Here is a 19,343-nt window from a genome sequence, read left to right as displayed (position 1 = left end):
TCAGTGGGGACTTGATTGAATGCTCTCGTTACCCAACTAACACCCTGCTGAGGGATCTCATTAAGAAACTTCTGTTGCCATAGCAACCCAGTCTCTGGGACACACTGGTGACCATAGAAATACAGACCATATGCTTTCAAGGGTGTGTATGTGTTAGACAGTAAGGGAAGTATGCACGAAGTCTTTTAAACTAAATGCTGTAAAGAATGATTACTCCTAGAACTAGGGTGGGTTTTTCTTTTCTCATAAGATAAACCTTCTCATAATTTCACCACTGTGATTTACGTTAAATGTTTTCAACATGTCACCAATTTTATTAACAAGTGAGTTTAAGGCTGCAAGAAAGCCTAGAAAACCTGTTAGGCACTTGTTTTGTTTTAGCAATCCCGTTCTGTAGATGTACATCTTGATCGCAAACTAAAAATCATATGTAAATGTTTCTTAACAACAAACAAGCAAGTACGATATGCTGTTCTACACTAGGTACATTTAGATATGTATTTTTAATACAAATCTACATTAATTTTCTAGGTTATAAGCATAAACATGCTGGGTGTTTTGTGTGTCAACATTTCAAGGTTTTAAATTGTTCGATTAGTGATGCAGTTTTAATTGTATTTCATGTGGTTGCTCAGAGACCTCCTCTTTAAACCTTCAGCTGGGCTCCAGATTTGCTTGAATGCTTTAGCGGAATATTCACTTGATGAAACTTAAGCTGATCCTCAGAAAGGAAAGGCTGAGGCTGAAAACATATCAAAGGAAGAGGGACTCTTTTAATTAAAAATTAAAAGGCTAACCATCCCTCTGTTATTGAACAATGTGCTCTTCAAAGAGCAACCAGAAAATCAAAGCAAACAAGCAAAAAGCTACAAATACAAAGCTTTATTTCTAAGGCATTACCTAGCTGGTATCTACTAAAACTCTGCAGGCAAGGCTGTCACTGCCAGGGGTGATACAAAATATTGGTACAGAGGCATACTATGTTGTTTACTTAGTGATAATATCAGTAAAAGCTTGGGAGGCCCGGCCAGTTTGACTTACCAGACTTACAATTTCCCTACTCATTGTCGTGGGATTTACCAGCTAGAGGAAATGTTTAACAAGTGGTTTCTTTGCTTATGTTTTTAGCCCTTTACTTCCCATCAGTGACTTTTTTTGGTTGGAGCAGTATCACAGAAAGGCATATTCCAAGTATTTGGTATATATTTAGGAAATGAATAAATATTTAGGGAGACTAAAACCAAATGTTTTCATATCGCTTTGACATAAGCTTTGTACTTTCTTGAGTAAAAACAGACACAAATTCGCATTCAATTTCAGTGCTAGCCAGTTGTGGCGTAGAACGTAGAGCACGTTGTGTAACTGTCAGAAAGTCGGTGTGTTGGCAATATATTCTGCACGAGTTTCCCGTGATGTATCCATTAAAGCGTGAGTGTGTGAATGTTAGCTTAAAACGCACTTTTTAGAAAAACGTGATTGTGTGTGAACAGGTAATTGAGGCTTATAGTAAGAAAGCACTTTGAGTGCTGAAATAGATTAGAAAAGTACTGTGTAAGTACTGGTCAATAATCAAAAGCAGAGCTTTAAAACAGAAAGTGTAAAGGCAAATGCATTTTTTGCTCTTTTTCACCATTTTTATCACCATTGTCATTAACAACGATTGACTCGTCCAATGCTGTGACAGCTAATTAAAAACCAGCACCAGCTGTGTTTGCTATATTTTCACAACAGGAATATATTAACCCTGTGATAATCCAGGGGAGATATCATTTATGTTCATTTTGATTGCATTAGTGAAAAGGATAGCCAGTAATTCTGAAGCTTTCACATTGCTGTGCATTTGAAGTATCTTTAGTTTGGGAGGCCTATACTTTTAAATTTAACCCCTTTTTGATCTTGTTAACACCTAGATGTAAATCTACACCCTTTTTGTTACACCCTGAATTGTAAACAATATTCTAAACAATAATATTGTTAATAATATTGTTGTTTTATTTCTGAGTTTTGTAGTGGAAATGTGCTGTTTAATGTGTGCTTCTGCACTGATGTTATTTTTTAAAGCTGAAATCATTAAGAAAACGCTAGTCAGACTACACTACACTTATTTTTTGTAATACATCATTTTGATTCTCTCTGAATTTAAAAGCATTGATTTCTTTTTGTTTGTTTATTTTAAATTCATGATCCCTGCAGTGTGTTCAGACTTGTCTTTTCATGCGTGCATGTGAGTGCTGCTTCTGTGCCTTTTTAATATTCTGGTCACCTTCTCCTAGTCTTTCCACAGCTCCTTTTCCTTGGCTGTCAGTAATGATATAAATGGTTGGTCTGAAAAAGGCATGGCAGAAAGCCACATTTAAAAAAAAAAAAAAAAAAAAAAGAGGTATCTGCGGTGTCATCTTTTAGTGGCCCCTCCAGGTTGCTGTTGACTTGACTTGAATTTATTCAAGATCATAAAGGCTTTATTGATTCTTATATGGGACTTTCATAATACTTTGTGGTATTGAAATTGATAGCCCTCTGTAATCAATAAACACTCTCTGTCGTCCTTTGTGGTTAGCTGAGGGACTTGCAAACTGCCCCTTTCCCTCCACAAACACATACTTTTATAGGTAAGAGAAAGGGAGGAGTGAATGTGCCAGACGGAACAAATTGGCAGCTGTGGGGCTTTGGCTATTCCTAGCGCTATGCTAGGGGTGAGAGGCAGCTGGTCCAGACAAAAGACCCCTTACATATCCGATGAACTAGAACTAAAGAGCTAGAAACAAGTACACCTGATACATGCTCCTTCCAGCTCTTACTAGTAGGATCAAAATTATCCAGAGCGGTTTTCTTAGTACCTCCTCTCTTTTATTGCCTTTCTCTTCCCATTTTAGTTCTTAGCATAGCAGTCTTTAATATCTTCAATCACTTTCTCTACAACCTTTATGAAACTGTAGGCTGTTAGAGAAAAATGTCCATATCATGCTCAGTGATTGATGTAATTATAGAGTAAAGATTCTGTGTTTAAGGTAATATTATTACCTCAAGTTTCACAAGTTGTCCAATTTAATCGGCTGTCTTGATTGTCTGATATTGCCCACAAAAGCCTTGCAGAACAAACGTATTGAGACTTTTTTTTTCAGTTTGAAACAGAGCTGCAAGGCCTGTAAATTGGAGGGCTGCTGAAGGCATGTGGCAGGACCTATGGCCTGGAGACTAATGTGGAACCATTCAATTTTGACTAAAAGGCCCAAAACAGCAACTTGATTTAAAGCTATATTTACATTTTTTTCATCCTGCCTTTAAATGCCTTCAGTTATTACATGGATTTTATTGTTTGTCCTTTTCAGAATTAAGTTTTTATTAATTCTAGTTTCTCGTGCTGTTTGTTAACTTTTGTAAACCAGGCACTCTTGTCTAAGGAAATGCTATTTGAATAAATTGCTTTAGCTTTTGCTTGCTTTAGCACATTAGCCACATGTTGGAAATTTTCATTTCCTGGGTTACCATAGTGACAATTCCACATCCACATTTTACATCTGCTTGTTCAAATGACTCCTCGAGATAGCGTGATTGTAATCCTTAACTTTAAAGGGTGAACTATGAGCCTTAATGAAGGGACTGTGTTATTATGTTGTATCAAGTTGGTGCAGGATGACTTGCAAGTTGTATACAAACAGTTCTTTAATGTGAATGCAGTGTTACATCAAAATAATTAGTATACAGCATTTGATAGTGTTTTTTTCATGGTTAAAGTCTGGCTGTTCATGACTCACTATGCTAGAGGGAAGTCCACTTAGACCAAAGGTTTTGAATAAGCTTTCCTGCAGTTGGCACCGGATCCTACCCGTGCTGATGGTGTTTGTGACTAACGGATGATTCTCATGACTCCTTTTCTCCAGAAGAAACTGAATGTTACCTTTCCAAAAAGCTCACAAAAACAATAACCAGATGTCTCTTACTTTTAACTTTATTTCCTTTTTTTTTTTAACTTATATTTACTCAAGCATATTTTTATTTATTTATTTATTTTAAGTTGATGAGCCATACTGTGAGTTTATGGGAAAGAGTTGTTGAAGCTAGGCTAAGAGGAGAGGTGATGATCAGTGAGCAGCAGTATGGCTTCATACTTCCTTTAAAGAAGAAAGAGATAAGGCTGAGATGGTTTGGTCATGTTCAGAGGCAGGATAGTGTATATGTTGGACAAAAGGTGTTGAAAACGGTTCTTCCAACTCCAGAGGAGGTTCATGGATGTAGTGTTTTGTTTTGTTTTTTGTTTTTTTTTTTCTGGTTAAAGTCAGGCTGTCCATGACTCACTATGCTAGAGGGAAGTCCACTTAGACCAAAGGTTTTGAATAAGCTTTCCTGCAGTTGGCACCGGATCCTACCCGTGCTGATGGTGTTTGAGAATAACGGACGATTCTCATGACTCCTTTTCTCCAGAAGAAACTGAATGTTACCTTTCCAGAAATCTGACACAAACAAAAACCAGATGACTGTTACTTGTAGGGCAAATAGAACGATGTGGATGAATAATGCATTTTTATACTAACTTTAGTTATGTAAGTGTTGTTTCACACAGATGAAATTGTGTTAATAACAGTCAAGGCAGAGATAATGGCATTGGAGCACTTTTTCATGAAGAAGAAAATATTTTGATTTGTTTTTTACATAAAAAAATTAGGTCATTTGATAAATGAAAAAGAAAAGGGTTATTAGAAGTAATAAATGATGTCTGTTATCTCTTTAACAGGCTGGAACTGAAAATCAGGTGCAGTTCAACAAAGACTGAGTCAACTAAAGCTGAAAAATAATCATGTTTTTTTTTTTTTTTTTTTCTTCAAACGAAGCATGTTTTCATTGTCTATTTGGATTGTCATGTGGTGCAATCATAAATATTGATAATTTTATATAAAGTTTTATCCTGAGTAGTATTTGACAAACTTCTGACCCAGTCCAATGTGTTTATTGTGCCTAGTTTGAGGTGTCTGGTTTTCCCTGCATCCAAAACAGTTTTGCCACTCTTCCAGGTGGCCTCAGTGAATGGAAAATCACTAGGATTGCTGTTGAAGCTAGGCTAAGAGGAGCGGCAATGATCAGTGAGCAGTAGTATGGCTTCATACTTAGAAAGAAGAAAGAGATAAGGCTGAGATGGTTTGGTCATGTTCAGAGGCAGGATATTGTATTTGTTGGACAAAAAGGTGTTGAATATGGTGCTTCCAGCTTCAGTGGAGGTTCGTGGATGTAGTTTGGTTTTTTTTGTTTTTTTTTCTTCTAAAAGTGTCTTTCTCACATTTAATGTTAAAATGGTCCCTTTTTTTTCTTAACAGGGATGCACTGAATCTTCTGAAAGCATCTCCTGCTCCCAAAGCAGTGCCATCTGTGGTAGCCTCAACTCCTCCAAGTCCCATCTCTGCTCCAGCAGCCAGTCCTCTACCTCCAGGAAGCAGACCAAACATACCTCCATTGTCTGTACCGGGAAAACCAGGAGCACCGGTGATCACTCCTCACACATCCTCTCAAAAATACTCTTACATGGCGCAGTTTCTATTTCGGGTCGTACTAAGAAACTGCCAGATATCATTCAGTCATTTGGGGATTTGTCGCTTTTGGCTAAGAGGATGTAATGGGATTGTCTCATCTCAATCACTATTTCTGCATGGTTAACTTTTACATTGCTGCTGTAGATATTTATCAGTTTCATTTGGTATAGTTAGTGGTATCCCGTAAGGTATTGCCTGTTCATCTCAAAGATTGAGGATTCTTTTTAACCAGCCATTAACTATCAAGGCTGCCGTCAACATTTATTCATTTCATGGGTTTTTGGAGTCATTAGCAGACACAGCAGTGAAGATGTGTCCACCATATCAGTGTTGGCTCTCTCAAAATGTCTTTTTTTTTTTTTTTTATCCTTCACTGAATTATTTACCTCCCCTTCTTCCTCCTTCATATCTCCAGGGAACTTTCACTGAGGTTCCAGCTTCAAATGTCCGTCGTGTGATTGCTCAAAGGCTTACCCAGTCAAAGACCACCATCCCCCATTCATATGCATCCATCGACTGTGACATGGCTGCTGTCATGCAACTCCGCAAAGATCTGGCCAAAGGTAAAAACAATGAAATGAAAAAACTTGTCTTTTTATTAACACTGTTGTTGTCCTGCAAGTGGTATCTCCCTTAATGCATACTGACAGGTACATTTGTAAGACAGCTTATCTGTGAAGTTGTGGATTTCAGAAGATTAATGTGACGCTTCATTCAAGCATTCAGCTCGTAGTTCATGTCCGTTCCTGTGTTTCAAATCAATACACACATCTGTGTTCCACAGGGGTGGTGACATTTGTTTTATGGACAGGTAAATTATTGTACTTGGCAAATGATTTAGCCAATTGTGAAGTTTAAATGCCTATCCATGAAGCAGTACCCCACAAGCAAGACCTGCAGTATATCTATGGCTGCAATAGAGCCCTGTTCTCAGTATCACAGAGACAGTATGGCATCATAAAGAGAAGTAATTTAGACAAACTAAATCCAAAAAGGAATTGCAGTCAGTTTCTCTTGACAAAGGGCACAACTTGTAACTTTATTTCTGTTTGCTGTGCTTTTTGTTAAGCATCAACAGTATCACTATGTTTTGTGTACTTGCCACATTTTACTTACTCAGCATGATGAGTGTGCACATGCTGTATGGATTCTTAAGAGGGGATTTGTGGATGGCTGAAGTTGGATTCACAGGGCTGACTTCTACTGATGAGATCTAGGAAAGAGCCATGTCTACCAAAGCCATTTCTTAATTTTCTACAGCATAGTATTAATACTTAAACATGTTTAATCTGTTGTTGTGTACCATGTGATAAATGACAGTATTACTGAATTTTTAAAAAATGCTATTAAAGGCCTCTAAATACAAGTCAAATTTATTTATATAGCACATTTAAACCAATAGCCGTTGACCAAAGTGTTGTGCATTTCAAATAATCAAGTGACATTTAAGAACTGAAGTATAAAATGAGAAAACTTGAGTAAGAAATGACAAAATAAAGGTAGTCAGAACTGAAAGCCAAGGAATAAATGTGGGTTTAACAGTAAATGTAGGGGCAGTGAATACCACAGGGAAGATAGATTGTTACAATCTTATAATTTTTTTAAAAAAAATACACACTATACACATTGAATACTGTAAGTCTGATGCAATTCTAATATCAAATGAAGCATTGGTTGAAACTAGCAGTGTGGTCATTACTTCCTCAGCTTCACAACCTTCCCTAACAACGGTTATTGAGCAAACAGCTACTGCTTGTGAAACAGAATTTTGGGTGTGTAATTTGAAGGACAGTTTCCACCACAAACCATTCACTTTTGCACATAAAAAGAAAAATATCTATCCTTAATGGCTTGATTTTCTAAATGGATCCTGTGACTACTTCAGGACATTTTTTCATGTTGATTAAGTAAGAGTACTATGTCAGATTCCAATTTTAAAACACTTAGTTTAATGCTGTGTCACGTAATTGGCCTTATTTAGCTCAACTTTTCAGCACAGTCAAACAAACAGTAAATCTCTTTGGGTCCTGTCTCTGTGATAGAGGAAATGGGATGGCCATTCCAGACCTATTAGCAAGGTTGTGTGTGTACGGAGGGATTCTCTCACCGGTTGTTTTTGTGGACTCTCATTGTTCTCGACCAGTGCGATTTCACGGTTAGCTCATTAATCATACTGCTCACAGCATTCAGAACTGTCTGGTACTGCATTATTGGCCACTAGTAAAAGTTGGCTCTGATGCCAAGCCTGACTGCCCCAATGTGTGTTACACATCAAGCAGGGAATGAAGCAAATTCGCATCAGTGAGTTTGGCATAGAGGGGCCTCTTCTGATCAGCTGGAGTGAACAACAACAATATATTGCATTTTTCCCTATGCAATAGCATGTGTAATGTCATGCACTTGCAGTTTGTTTACATGGAAATTAATTCATTTAGAATTTCCCCTCTTTAACTGAATGTTTTTTGATAACTGAAACATTGCAGGTCTTGTACAAGATACTCGACTTTCACTGTGCCTTGGCATTTGGAACCATAGGTTTTTAGCTTATCCAGCTTTCCGCTTGGCTTAGATCTGATAATAATAAGCAGAGATTAGGTTATTCTCATAAATCCTCCTTTGTCCTTTCAGAACAGATTAAAGTGTCTGTTAATGACTTCATCATCAAGGCAGCAGCTGTTACACTCAGAGTAAGTACTCCTCATTTGTTGTCATTTGTTCCTTCAGTGTGTGTAATTGCTAAAGATGGGTCATCTGTTCATCTCTAACCCTGTATTTTTTAGAACATTGCAGTGTTATCCATAACTTTAATCTCTTCCAGTGCTCAATAAACCATTTGGACACATGTGTCTAAGATGTGATGTTAGATTTTAAGAATATGTGCAAGGCATAGGACGTTGTGGACGATGTGGCCCTCCTGGTAATGTAGTTATTCCAGCAACATTTCATAAGAATATAATGACTTACTTATTTTACACTCTAAAATACTATTTTATTATACTAATATAAAATATTGTGTCACATTATTGCCACTTCCCATCCTCATTTTCAAGTAAATTTCATGGCAAAGACACACACATCTACACACTTCCACTCGACACTCTCTCTCCCTTTCTCTCTCTGTCACACACACACACTCCCCCCACAAGAAGAATGTTGATTTATGTACCCAGTTTTGAATTTTTGTGTTCCAGATGATTGTTTTTTTTTTCTTACAGGTGCGCCAATTGGTGATAAATGCACTTCTGTTTGCACTCTATCCTTTTATTATGACTTCCTGTCGTGCCTTAGATGTTGTCATATTCTATGCCACATAATATGTAATAACTTTAATAACACGAATAGAAATGAAGAAATAAAAAGATGAACCCTCAACGAAAGGAACCTACAGAGAATTTATAGAGCTAATGTCTGTGCAGGTTCTCAGTCATCCAGGTCATTGTAGTCTAAGGAGCTTGGAAAGAAAAGCGTCTGGACTTCTTTAAGTTGCTTGAAGATGTTTCACCTCTCATCCGAGAAGCTTCTTCAGTTCTAAGAACAAATGGGTGAGAGTCCCAGATTTAAGCCCCATGGGAGTGTCACCCCAAGAGGGACAATGGACCCCCTTATGATCCTCTACCTAATTACACGAGCCGAAGTGTGAAAATGGTAGGTGTAGGTCACAATCAGCCAATGTTTTGGGTGAGCTCATTGTGAAACCTAGCCCCACCCTATCATATGATTTCCTGAGGTCAGATGACCCAGGATATGAGTGGGCGTTAAGGCATCTGGGAAGGGATCTCAACACTGGATTGTAGATTGCAGACAGTTGGTGTCTGCCATCTAAACACAAACCTAAACAGAAACTTAACAATGTACTGTATGCTGTACAGTGTAGCGAGGAATGCTCAGACCTCCATATTGGAGAGACCAAACAGCCACTTCATAAACGCTTGGCACAACATAGCAGAGCCACCTCCACGAGACAAGACTTGACTGTCCATCTGCATCTAAAGGACAAAGGTCACCCTTTCAAGGATGCCAATGTTCATATTTTGGACAGAGAAGACTGATGGTTTGAAAGAGGAGTGAAAGAGCCATCTATGTCCACTGTGAACGACCATCTTTGAACAGAGGCGGTGGCTTACGACACTTAACTGTCTGCCATCTATAATCCAGCTTTGAGATCCCTTCCCAGATGCCTTAACGCCCACTCACATCCTGGGCCATTTGACCTCAGGAAATCAGATGATAGGGTGGGGCCAGGTTTCACAATGAGCTCACCCAAAACATTGGCGGATAGTGACCTACACCCGTTTTCACACTTAGGCTCGTGTAATTGGGTAGAGGATCATTAGGGGGTCCATTGTCCCTCTTGGGGTGACACTCCCATGGGGCTTAAATCTGGGACTCTCACCCGTTTGATCTTAGAACTGAAGAAGCTTCTCGGATGAAAGGTGAAACATTTTCAAGTAACTTAAAGAAGTCTAGACGATTTTCTTTCCAAGCTCCTTAGATTATAGAGCTAATAAGATAAGATACCTTTATTAGTCCCACAAGGGGAAATCTTGAAAAAGCAAAATGTGTTTGGCACAATAGTGAATTCATATCTTAATTCTGATTGCAAAAGCTACCAAAGCAACACAGGCACTGTCACATTCACTGTGTTTTACTGTTGGTCTAATGTATTTGTGTACCTCTCAAATGTCAAGCTCATTTGCATTACCACTAATATTTTATTATAGGGGCTCCACTTCTGATGAGTATTTGTTAAAAACACTCAAAAGATTCCCAGTTTAGAGCAGGAGGAGATACAAATTCAGCCTCAGGGGATCACAAACTAATGGTCTTCTAGTGCCAGTCACAAGCCCAGATAAATTGGAGGGCTGCATCAAGAGTGAGAGTGTAAGTGAGTGTAAAATCTGTGCCAAATCAAATATGTGGATCCGTAGCAACCTCTGTAGAAATAAGGAAGCAGCTTAACACACCTCAACTGAAGAGAGCTTATCTCTTTTTGTCTTGATTTATCCCTGATAACATGAGGACATGAGGTGACCTTTGACTCCTGTTTCCTAGGAAATGCCAGAAGTGAATGTGACGTGGTCTGGTGATGGAGCCCGTGCACTTGATTCAGTGCATATTTCTATTGCTGTGGCGACAGACAAAGGTCTCATTACTCCAATCATCAAGGATGCTGCAAACAAAGGAGTCCAGGAGATCTCATCTAATGCTAAGGTAAAGAACTGGAAAATAAAAGAGTTGAAGGCAAAAAACAACTATGTGTAATCATTGTTCTGACATGCTATGAGTTAATGTGAGATTTAGACTTGACTGGACCCTAACAGATTCTGGCTGGAACTTAATTAATTCAGAGTAGCATCATTCAATCCTCATTTCCACTCCTTCAGGGAACAGAAGTTGTAGTAATAACATTGTGTTTCCTTGGAGTTGATTCACTCATCACAACAAATACATTATGGAGTATATGTACACGCCCTGTAGAGTAGCCACTGAACCAGTGTCAGAGCACCAGTAATAGATCTGAACAAGAGTGTGGTAATGACTTACTAGCTACAATACAAATATCATTCACAGAAACCTCCTTAAATAGGGCTCATGAGGTTGCCCTGGTGGACTATGCTGTCACTCCCTGAGGCAAAGGCAAACCTTTGGTGCTAGGTTCAGTGGAGGTTCAGTGGGGCAACCCCTGTTTAGACAGTCCTTTACCTCTAGCTGAATTAACATAGCAAATAAACAACTGGTCATATTCGGAGTGCTGTCAGTGAAGGTACGTAGCACACACACCAGACACAAGACAAGCTCCTCTATTCCTCATAGGGGGGAAGTGAGAAAACTGAGAATCTCAAAATCCATAGAGTGCAGTGCCACGTGCAGACGTTGTTTTCTCCATGTGGTGGTTAGTTCTGAAACAAAATCTGGGAACATGGGCAGATGGTTTTTGACCATTGTGTACTCTGGAGCTTGGAAAACCCCTTGAAAGATGATGTTTCCTGAACAGAATATTTCTTCTTTTCTTGCTTTGATAAAAATAAATAAATGCAAAGCAAAAAGTACTGCATGGAAAAGTCCAAATTAGCACTCTGGGCAACCTACGCACCAGCTCAGTGGTGGTGGCTAAAACAGTATTTGAAGTTAAGTTAGCATCAAGTCAGCAGATAGCAAAGCTAACTAACCAGATGAACCTGATATCTCCCAAGTGTTGTACAAAGTTAATCAACTGAAAAGGAGAAGCACTTTATATCTAATATAAAGGCCAGTAGATTTGGAATTTGATTTTTGATATCTGGAGAAGAGATCGATCAGATATGGTATATGAAGTAAAAATGGTCTTTTTTTTTTTGTTTCATTTTTTGCTTTCTCATAAACACCTGGGAACAATAATTTGTTTCCAAGGTTGCTCTGAAAATGTAAAGCACCAAAAAGATACTTAATGAAAAGAGCCACACACTTCTATCAAAGACGCATGCATCACAAATCGATGAATTATAAATGACTTTGAAATAGACGATGATAATAAAAAATATAATGTTTGACATGTAAAATTCCCTAAAGTTCAGAGCCTGTTTTTATGACTGTCTTATCTTTGTACACATTGATGTTGGATTCATCAGCTACCAGTCATAAAACCTGAAAATGCAAAACTCTTTCCATAATCAAGAAGTAGAGCTGACTTTTAGAACACTTATGGCTCTAATGACACAGTGTTGCTTGCACATTATCGACATCACAGCTCAGTGTCAGCACATGTAACCTTAGCTGTTGCAGTGACAGTGGTGGAAACCGTATTAGTATAATAGCATTTGTTCATGCAAGAGTGCTAATTTAAACTTGAGAGGGGTGAAAGTACGTTTGATTCACGGTGCATATCTGTGTATGCCAGTGATAGTCAGCAGGTGGTTGGATTTAGCAGTGGGTGTGTGATTAGGTTTTAGACATACTATTACTGTAACTGCCTAAACCCATGTGATCAGTTTTTGCAACAAATGTGATTGCTCAAGATCGGGTGCTTCTGTTTGTGTTGACTTTCACTTTGACTTTGACTACCAAAACCAGAGGTGAATATGTGTAAACAGTTGTGTACACAATACAATTTTACATTTTTCATCAACCTATTGAATACACATAGCTGCTTGCTTTGAAATATGTACATGTATTATTATATAGTTTGTCTCCACTGGCTGCCGTGGTGGTCCAGCTCAGACCAGAAGCGCTGCTATGTTTGTTAAACACTTTTGCATCACAAACAGTTCCTTTTTTATCTTTTGTTCCTTTTTGCGTTCCTTCCTTTTTCATTATATTGAAAAACAATTGTTTTCGTTTGTTTTTTTTCTTTAGAGAACTAAAATTAAAGTGGTCAAAGTGTTCTGTTCTTTCTAATTATATTGCTAATGATTTGTTGTGACTCCCAGAAGACAATGTATTACTTTTATAGTGATTGTCTTAACCTATTTTGATTATTTTAGTTCAAATAATGTAATATTTGTCAGTTGTTCAGATGCCAGATCAGAATGTTTCAGTACTAACATACTTGCATACACAACAGCTGCTTTAAAGCATGAGTAGTAACACTGCACACATGTCACTCCACCTAAGCCTTCAAAATGCTCTTTACCACCCACAGCTATTCAATTTATTTGTGCTGCTGCTTTGAGGTAAATGTGCATTTGCTGGTTTTCATAGGTCTCGAATTAAAATTAACACAATGTCTGAATAGAGCACTGCTGGCCGTTGATTTGATGCAGACGAACATGACTGTTTTTGCACTTAGGGCTCTTATCATAATTGTACCGACCATACTCTATTGTGTCTTGTGAGTCACTCTCAAGTTTCCGTGATGGTTATATCCCACCATTAACCTTTTAAGAACATTTCTATTCAAATAAGCCAATAACTTAGAAGAAGATAAGTTCAGTGCTACATTTTAACAATAAGCTCTTCATTATTTCAACACAGTCTGTGGTATAATGTGGAGCATGTACTTTTATAATGTTTTACTGCTTGATATCACCATCCTTCTTTGAGAAGGTTGAATGAGCCATGTGTTTGCACTAGAAACAATACCTTTTTCACGCTTTGTTTCTCAGTTACAGTGGGGCAAAAAAGTATTTAGTCAGCCACGGATTGTGCAAGTTCCCCCACTTAAAATGATGACAGAGGTCAGTAATTTGCACCAGAGGTACACTTCAACTGTGAGAGACAGAATGTGAAAAAAAAAATCCATGAATCCACATGGTAGGATTTGTAAAGAATTTATTCGTAAATTAGGGTGGAAAATAAGTATTTGGTCACCTCAAACAAGGAAAATCTCTGGCTCTCACAGACCTGTAACGTCCTCTGTAAGAAGCTTTTCTGTCCCCCACTCGTTACCTGTATGAATGGCACCTGTTTGAACTCATCATCTGTATAAAAGACACCTGTCCACAGCCTCAAACAGTCAGACTCCAAACTCCGCCATGGCCAAGACCAAAGAGCTTTCGAAGGACACCAGGAAAAGTATTGTAGACCTGCACCAGACTGGGAAGAGTGAATCTACAATAGGCAAGCAGCTTGGTGTGAAAAAATCAACTGTGGGAGCAATCATCAGAAAATGGAAGACATACAAGACCACTGATAATCTCCCTCGATCTGGGGCTCCACGCAAGATCTCATCCCGTGGGGTCAAAATGATCATGAGAACGGTGAGCAAAGATCCCAGAACCACACGGGGGGACCTGGTGAATGACCTGCAGAGAGCTGGGACCAAAGTAACAAAGGTCACCATCAGTAACACACTACAACGGCAGGGAATCAAATCCCGCAGTGCCAGACGTGTTCCGCTGCTGAAGCCAGTGCATGTCCAGGCCCGTCTGAAGTTTGCCAGAGAGCACATGGATGATACAGCAGAGGATTGGGAGAATGTCATGTGGTCAGATGAAACCAAAGTAGAACTTTTTGGTATAAACTCAACTCGTGGTGTTTGGAGGAAGAAGAATACTGAGTTGCATCCCAAGAACACCATACCTACTGTGAAGCATGGGGGTGGAAACATCATGCTATGGGGCTGTTTTTCTGCCAAGGGGACAGGACGACTGATCCGTGTTAAGGACAGAATGAATGGGGCCATGTATCGTGAGATTTTGAGCCAAAACCTCCTTCCATCAGTGAGAACTTTGAAGATGAAACGAGGCTGGGTCTTCCAACATGACAATGATCCACAACACACCGCCCGGGCAACAAAGGAGTGGCTCCGTAAGAAGCATTTGAAAGTCCTGGAGTGGCCTAGCCAGTCTCCAGACCTCAACCCCATAGAAAATCTGTGGCGGGAGTTGAAAGTCCGTGTTGCTCGGCGACAGCCCCAAAACATCACTGCTCTCGAGAAGATCTGCATGGAGGAATGGGCCAAAATACCAGCTACTGTGTGTGCAAACCTGGTAAAGACCTATAGTAAACGTTTGACCTCTGTTATTGCCAACAAAGGTTATGTTACAAAGTATTGAGTTGTATTTTTGTTATTGACCAAATACTTATTTTCCACCCTGATTTACGAATAAATTCTTTACAAATCCTACCATGTGGATTCATGGATTTTTTTTCACATTCTGTCTCTCACAGTGAAAGTGTACCTCTGGTGCAAATTACTGACCTCTGTCATCATTTTAGGTGGGGGAACTTGCACAATCGGTGGCTGACTAAATACTTTTTTGCCCCACTGTACATTGGGTTTTCTCCAAGCTTTTCAGACAGCATTCATGCTGTGAGAGAGCAAGGATTCGCATAACCTAGCTGAACTAATGTATTACCAGATGCCTCATCTGCAGTTCTGGGTGCTTTTCATTCCCGTTTCTTTAATTTACCCATGCACATTAGGATAGTAATTTATTTCTGTGAGGACCATGGTGAACATTTTAAAAGTGCAATTTCAGTTTTGAATTCCATTTGCGTTTCTTTATTCTGTCTTTTCGTTTTTTTCAATGTCAGACATTGATTTTAATATTATTTTCATTAGTTGTGTGGATGCCCTCAAGGGCATTGAGTTCCTGTTTCTCTTTATTCTTTATCCTTTATTCTTGTCGCTTCCGTACGTTTTTTGCACCTTAACTACTCCCTCAGTTTTCAGCCGATTTTCTCAGTTCAAACTCTAAACTGTTCTGCTCTTTCCGGCTATATCTTTTGGTGTTTATTGCTATTATACTATTTAAAATATTACACTTTTTTCCTTTAATTTGTCCCATTGAAATGAATGGAAAACTTCAGAAATTCTGCTAAAACTTTCTTGTTTTTGAAACTTAACTACATGCTCATACTTTCACATAGAAACACCATTCAAACTTTAAAACGTTCTCAAATGATTGGGCTATTCCTGTGTGTTTCAGCTTTTTCATATCTGTTACCGTTTTCATTTAATGCCTCTTTAAGTTTTCAGTTGCAGCTTTGTGATTTTTCACAAAATACATGCGTTGTTATGGTTGCTATGCAATTAACTCAGAGTGCTCGTCCGTTCTGAATTTTCTCTTCATGTCTGAACAACTTCTTGCTACTTGCTCAATTTCCACTCATCCCCCACAAATTATACATCAAAATGTAGGTATTTTTGCTGGCTTTAAGACAGTGTCACTATAATTATTGTGTGAGTTACGGTTTTTTCACAATTTGCCTCGAAGTGACACAAGGTCTCAAAACTCCCCATTCAAAGTCTATGGGGAGGTTGTGAAACTCAGAGCTGAAATACTGAAACTGAAGGCATTTTCAAATCGTCATTTCTCCTTAACGAAGCGAAGTTAAGACATGGGGCTTGTGCCAATTCATCTTCAGACAGTGCTGACACTCACGGTCTAAGCAGTTTTTACAGTCATCTTACCGTTGAGCCATAAATTACGTTTGTTTGAGGGGTGGAAATCTGTCCTCCTTTCATTTTTCAAACTCCGAAAATGAATCCGTTTCTTCTCTCGTCATATCTCCGCGACGGAGTTACAAAGAGCTATGAAAATCGCAGTCAAAGTAAACCAAAGTCCGCTGATTCACCCAGTACAAGAATTATGCTTCTATCCCACCTAGTTATTGAGTTACACGACGTTTTGTAACTCCAAAAAACGGCGTTTTTCGCCTCTTACCGCGATCTAATTCTGACTGCTCATCACCCTGTTTTCCAGGCGCCCCGGGCTCTTTCCCAGTGGCGCAGTTGGTAATGACACGGGTCTGGAGCCCAAAGGTCGTGGGTTCAATTCCACCTTGTCCACATGTTTTCTTCCACTACAAATTAATACACTATCACAGACCTGTAATTCATATTGATAATTTATTACAATTCGGCAACATTTTATGATTTTGGCAGCTTTTCGAATATGGATCTCAGATTCTTGTTAACGCTCCATGGCAGAAATACATACAAGTACACAGCCTGATGAAGCAGACAGAAGCAGTACCTCTGATTGGTGGACTGAAATTGAGCAGAACCAGGTTGTTCTGCCTCTTTTCACCAGAAAGTTCAGTGTTTTCTCGGCCTCTTCTGCTGTTTTTAATAAGAATTTTCAGCTTTTTCACCTTTTTTCAGGTATATGAGAACCAGTTTGGCTCAGTGAGATGAGTATGAGATGAAATTCTACTGATTTACCTCTTTTCTGCCAAATTGTCAAAGGAGCTTGCAAAGAAAAGCGTCTGGACTTCTTTAAGTTACTTGAAGACGTTTCACCTCTCATCCGAGAAGCTTCTTCAGTTCTAAGGTCAAATGGTGGAGAACTGAAGAACTGAAGAAGCTTCTCGGATGAGAGGTGAAACGTCTTCAAGCAACTTAAAGAAGTCCAGACGCTTTTCTTTGCAAGCTCCTTTGACTACGATGACCTGGATGACTGAGAACCTTCACAGACATATTTTTCTGCCAAATCTTCAAACATTTCACCTCTTATCAGCATAATTCTCAGCAGCTTCTGCTCTTTTCAGCAGAATTCTGCTCATTCACCTCTTTTCAGCAGAAATTCTGCTTATTCACCTCTGCTGCAAAAATTTTCAGCCTTTTCACCTCTTATCAGCATAAATCTCAGCTGTTTTAAGAAAAAAAACCTCCTTTGAGCAGAAATTCTGCTGATTCATCTCTTTTCAGCGCAACTTTCTGCTTCTTTACCTCTTTTCAGCAGAAATTCTGCTGATTCACTTCTTTTTTTGCAGAATTTTCAGCCTTTTCACCTCTTTTCATAACAATTCTCAGCAGCTTCTGCTCATTTTAGCAGAATTGTCAGTCTCTCCAATCTTTTTCAGCCGTTTTCAGCAAAAACCTCTTTTCAGCAGAATTCTGCTGATTGACCTCTTTTCTGCAAAATTTTCAGCCTTTTCACCTCTTATCAGCACAATTCTCAGCAGCTTCTGCTCATTTCATCAAAACTGTCAGTCTCTCCACCTCTTCTTTGTGAGAATGAGCTTGCCTTAGTGAGACAAGTGGCTACCTTGAGACCAAAAGGGCCAGGTTCGAATCCTGCTCAGGGCTACATTTTTTTTCCCACCACTTTTCAGCAAAAATTTCTCCGTCTTTACCCCTTTCAGTAGAATTTTTTGCTTTTCACCACTTTTCAGCAAAAAAATTCTGCTTCTTCACCTGTTTTCTGCAAAATTTTCAGTTTCTTCACCGCCAGACAACTTTTTGCAATTTTTTAACTTTTTCAGCTTTTTTCAGCAGACGTCTTACGCGTTAAGGCATCCACACAGCATTTTCGCAGGAAATGCAAATTTTTCTAGTTGCATTTGTGAGGAGCTGAACCTTATTAGGAAAACATTCTTTTCTGTATTTTGTGTTGCAGACTGTACAATAACTAACAGTTAATTAGTACTGCACATGCTTATGGTTTTATCTACATTTCCAAGTCTGTTGTGTATATCACACATGTATTCTGGCTATTGTGTATTTGATCTATTTTATACATCAAATGTATTTATTTCTTTAAGAATATCCATCTTGTGTTTTTATAGGCTCTGGCCCAGAAGGCTCGAGATGGGAAACTGCTTCCTGAGGAATACCAGGGAGGCTCATTTAGGTAAAGTCATTATTATAGTCAGTATTTTTACCAGGTTTTCCTTTTTATTTTTAGTACTGCTGTCTCAGTTAATTGCTATTCAATAGACTTTTTTGTAATGTGTCAAAAAGTGGTTCCTGTGATCTATTAATACTATTTCCCCAATGTTCCTTTGAAACTCAGTTATAAGAATAAGCCATTATACATTTCCGCATTTATGATTAAAATCTGGTTTCACAGTGAGCCAATATATTATGCATATTCTACATTTCGTGTGAGCCTGAGCTGAATGTGTTCTTGGGCGACAAAGACCATCAGTTACTGTTCATCAATTGCAGAAGTGTGAAGGAGGGGGGCTTTTTAACTCATTAGAATTAATGGTGTCATTTAGAAACAAATGGGGTTTCTGTGTCAGGCAGAAGCAATGGATTCCTACGGAGACCACTTTCTTCGTCCTCCTGAGGATATACATTATGTCTATATCCTTCACCTATTAGTTTTCCATTCCCCTGAACCAGAACTCCCATTAATGCAAACATCAGAAAGCCCTCAGGTCATTTTTGCACAATATTTAGGGGCAGTTCTTGAGCTGAATTTTGCTGTAGTAATCTTAACTGCTTAGCATTTTATTTTAGCAGCTGTCTATCAGATGTTGACAAAAAGTCATTCATTAAAAGTGATAATATTCTTTTTTCTTTTTTTTCTTTTTTTTTTTAACCTAAATAAATTTGTTTTATAGCCACTAATGCCTGCTTAGTTTTTATTTATCGTCTTGACCTTTTATTATCTTCAGCTAACTTTGACGTGCTAATATGCGTGCTATCTTTTTCTCTTTTTATCCCAC

General features: G+C 38.6%; 1 protein-coding gene across 1 annotated transcript in view; it reads left to right on the top strand.

The window, feature by feature from the left end:
* The window catches only part of pdhx (pyruvate dehydrogenase complex component X), a 35,028-nt gene that overhangs the window by 14,920 nt on the left and 765 nt on the right, over positions 1-19,343 (top strand). Inside the window, exons 6-10 of the mRNA XM_085357284.1 lie at positions 5,310-5,475; positions 5,938-6,085; positions 8,151-8,209; positions 10,575-10,733; positions 18,456-18,520. Coding sequence (XP_085213410.1) covers positions 5,310-5,475; positions 5,938-6,085; positions 8,151-8,209; positions 10,575-10,733; positions 18,456-18,520 — 597 coding nt within the window. The remainder of the gene's footprint in view (positions 1-5,309; positions 5,476-5,937; positions 6,086-8,150; positions 8,210-10,574; positions 10,734-18,455; positions 18,521-19,343) is intronic.

The sequence above is a fragment of the Diplotaxodon limnothrissa genome, linkage group LG7, assembly GCF_057381915.1.
Source record: "Diplotaxodon limnothrissa isolate DT_005_m linkage group LG7, D_limnothrissa_male_GT1.1, whole genome shotgun sequence".
NCBI classification, from domain to species: Eukaryota; Metazoa; Chordata; class Actinopteri; order Cichliformes; family Cichlidae; genus Diplotaxodon; species Diplotaxodon limnothrissa.
Note: the sequence above shows the minus strand (reverse complement) of the source record. Positions and strands in the feature narration are given on the sequence as shown.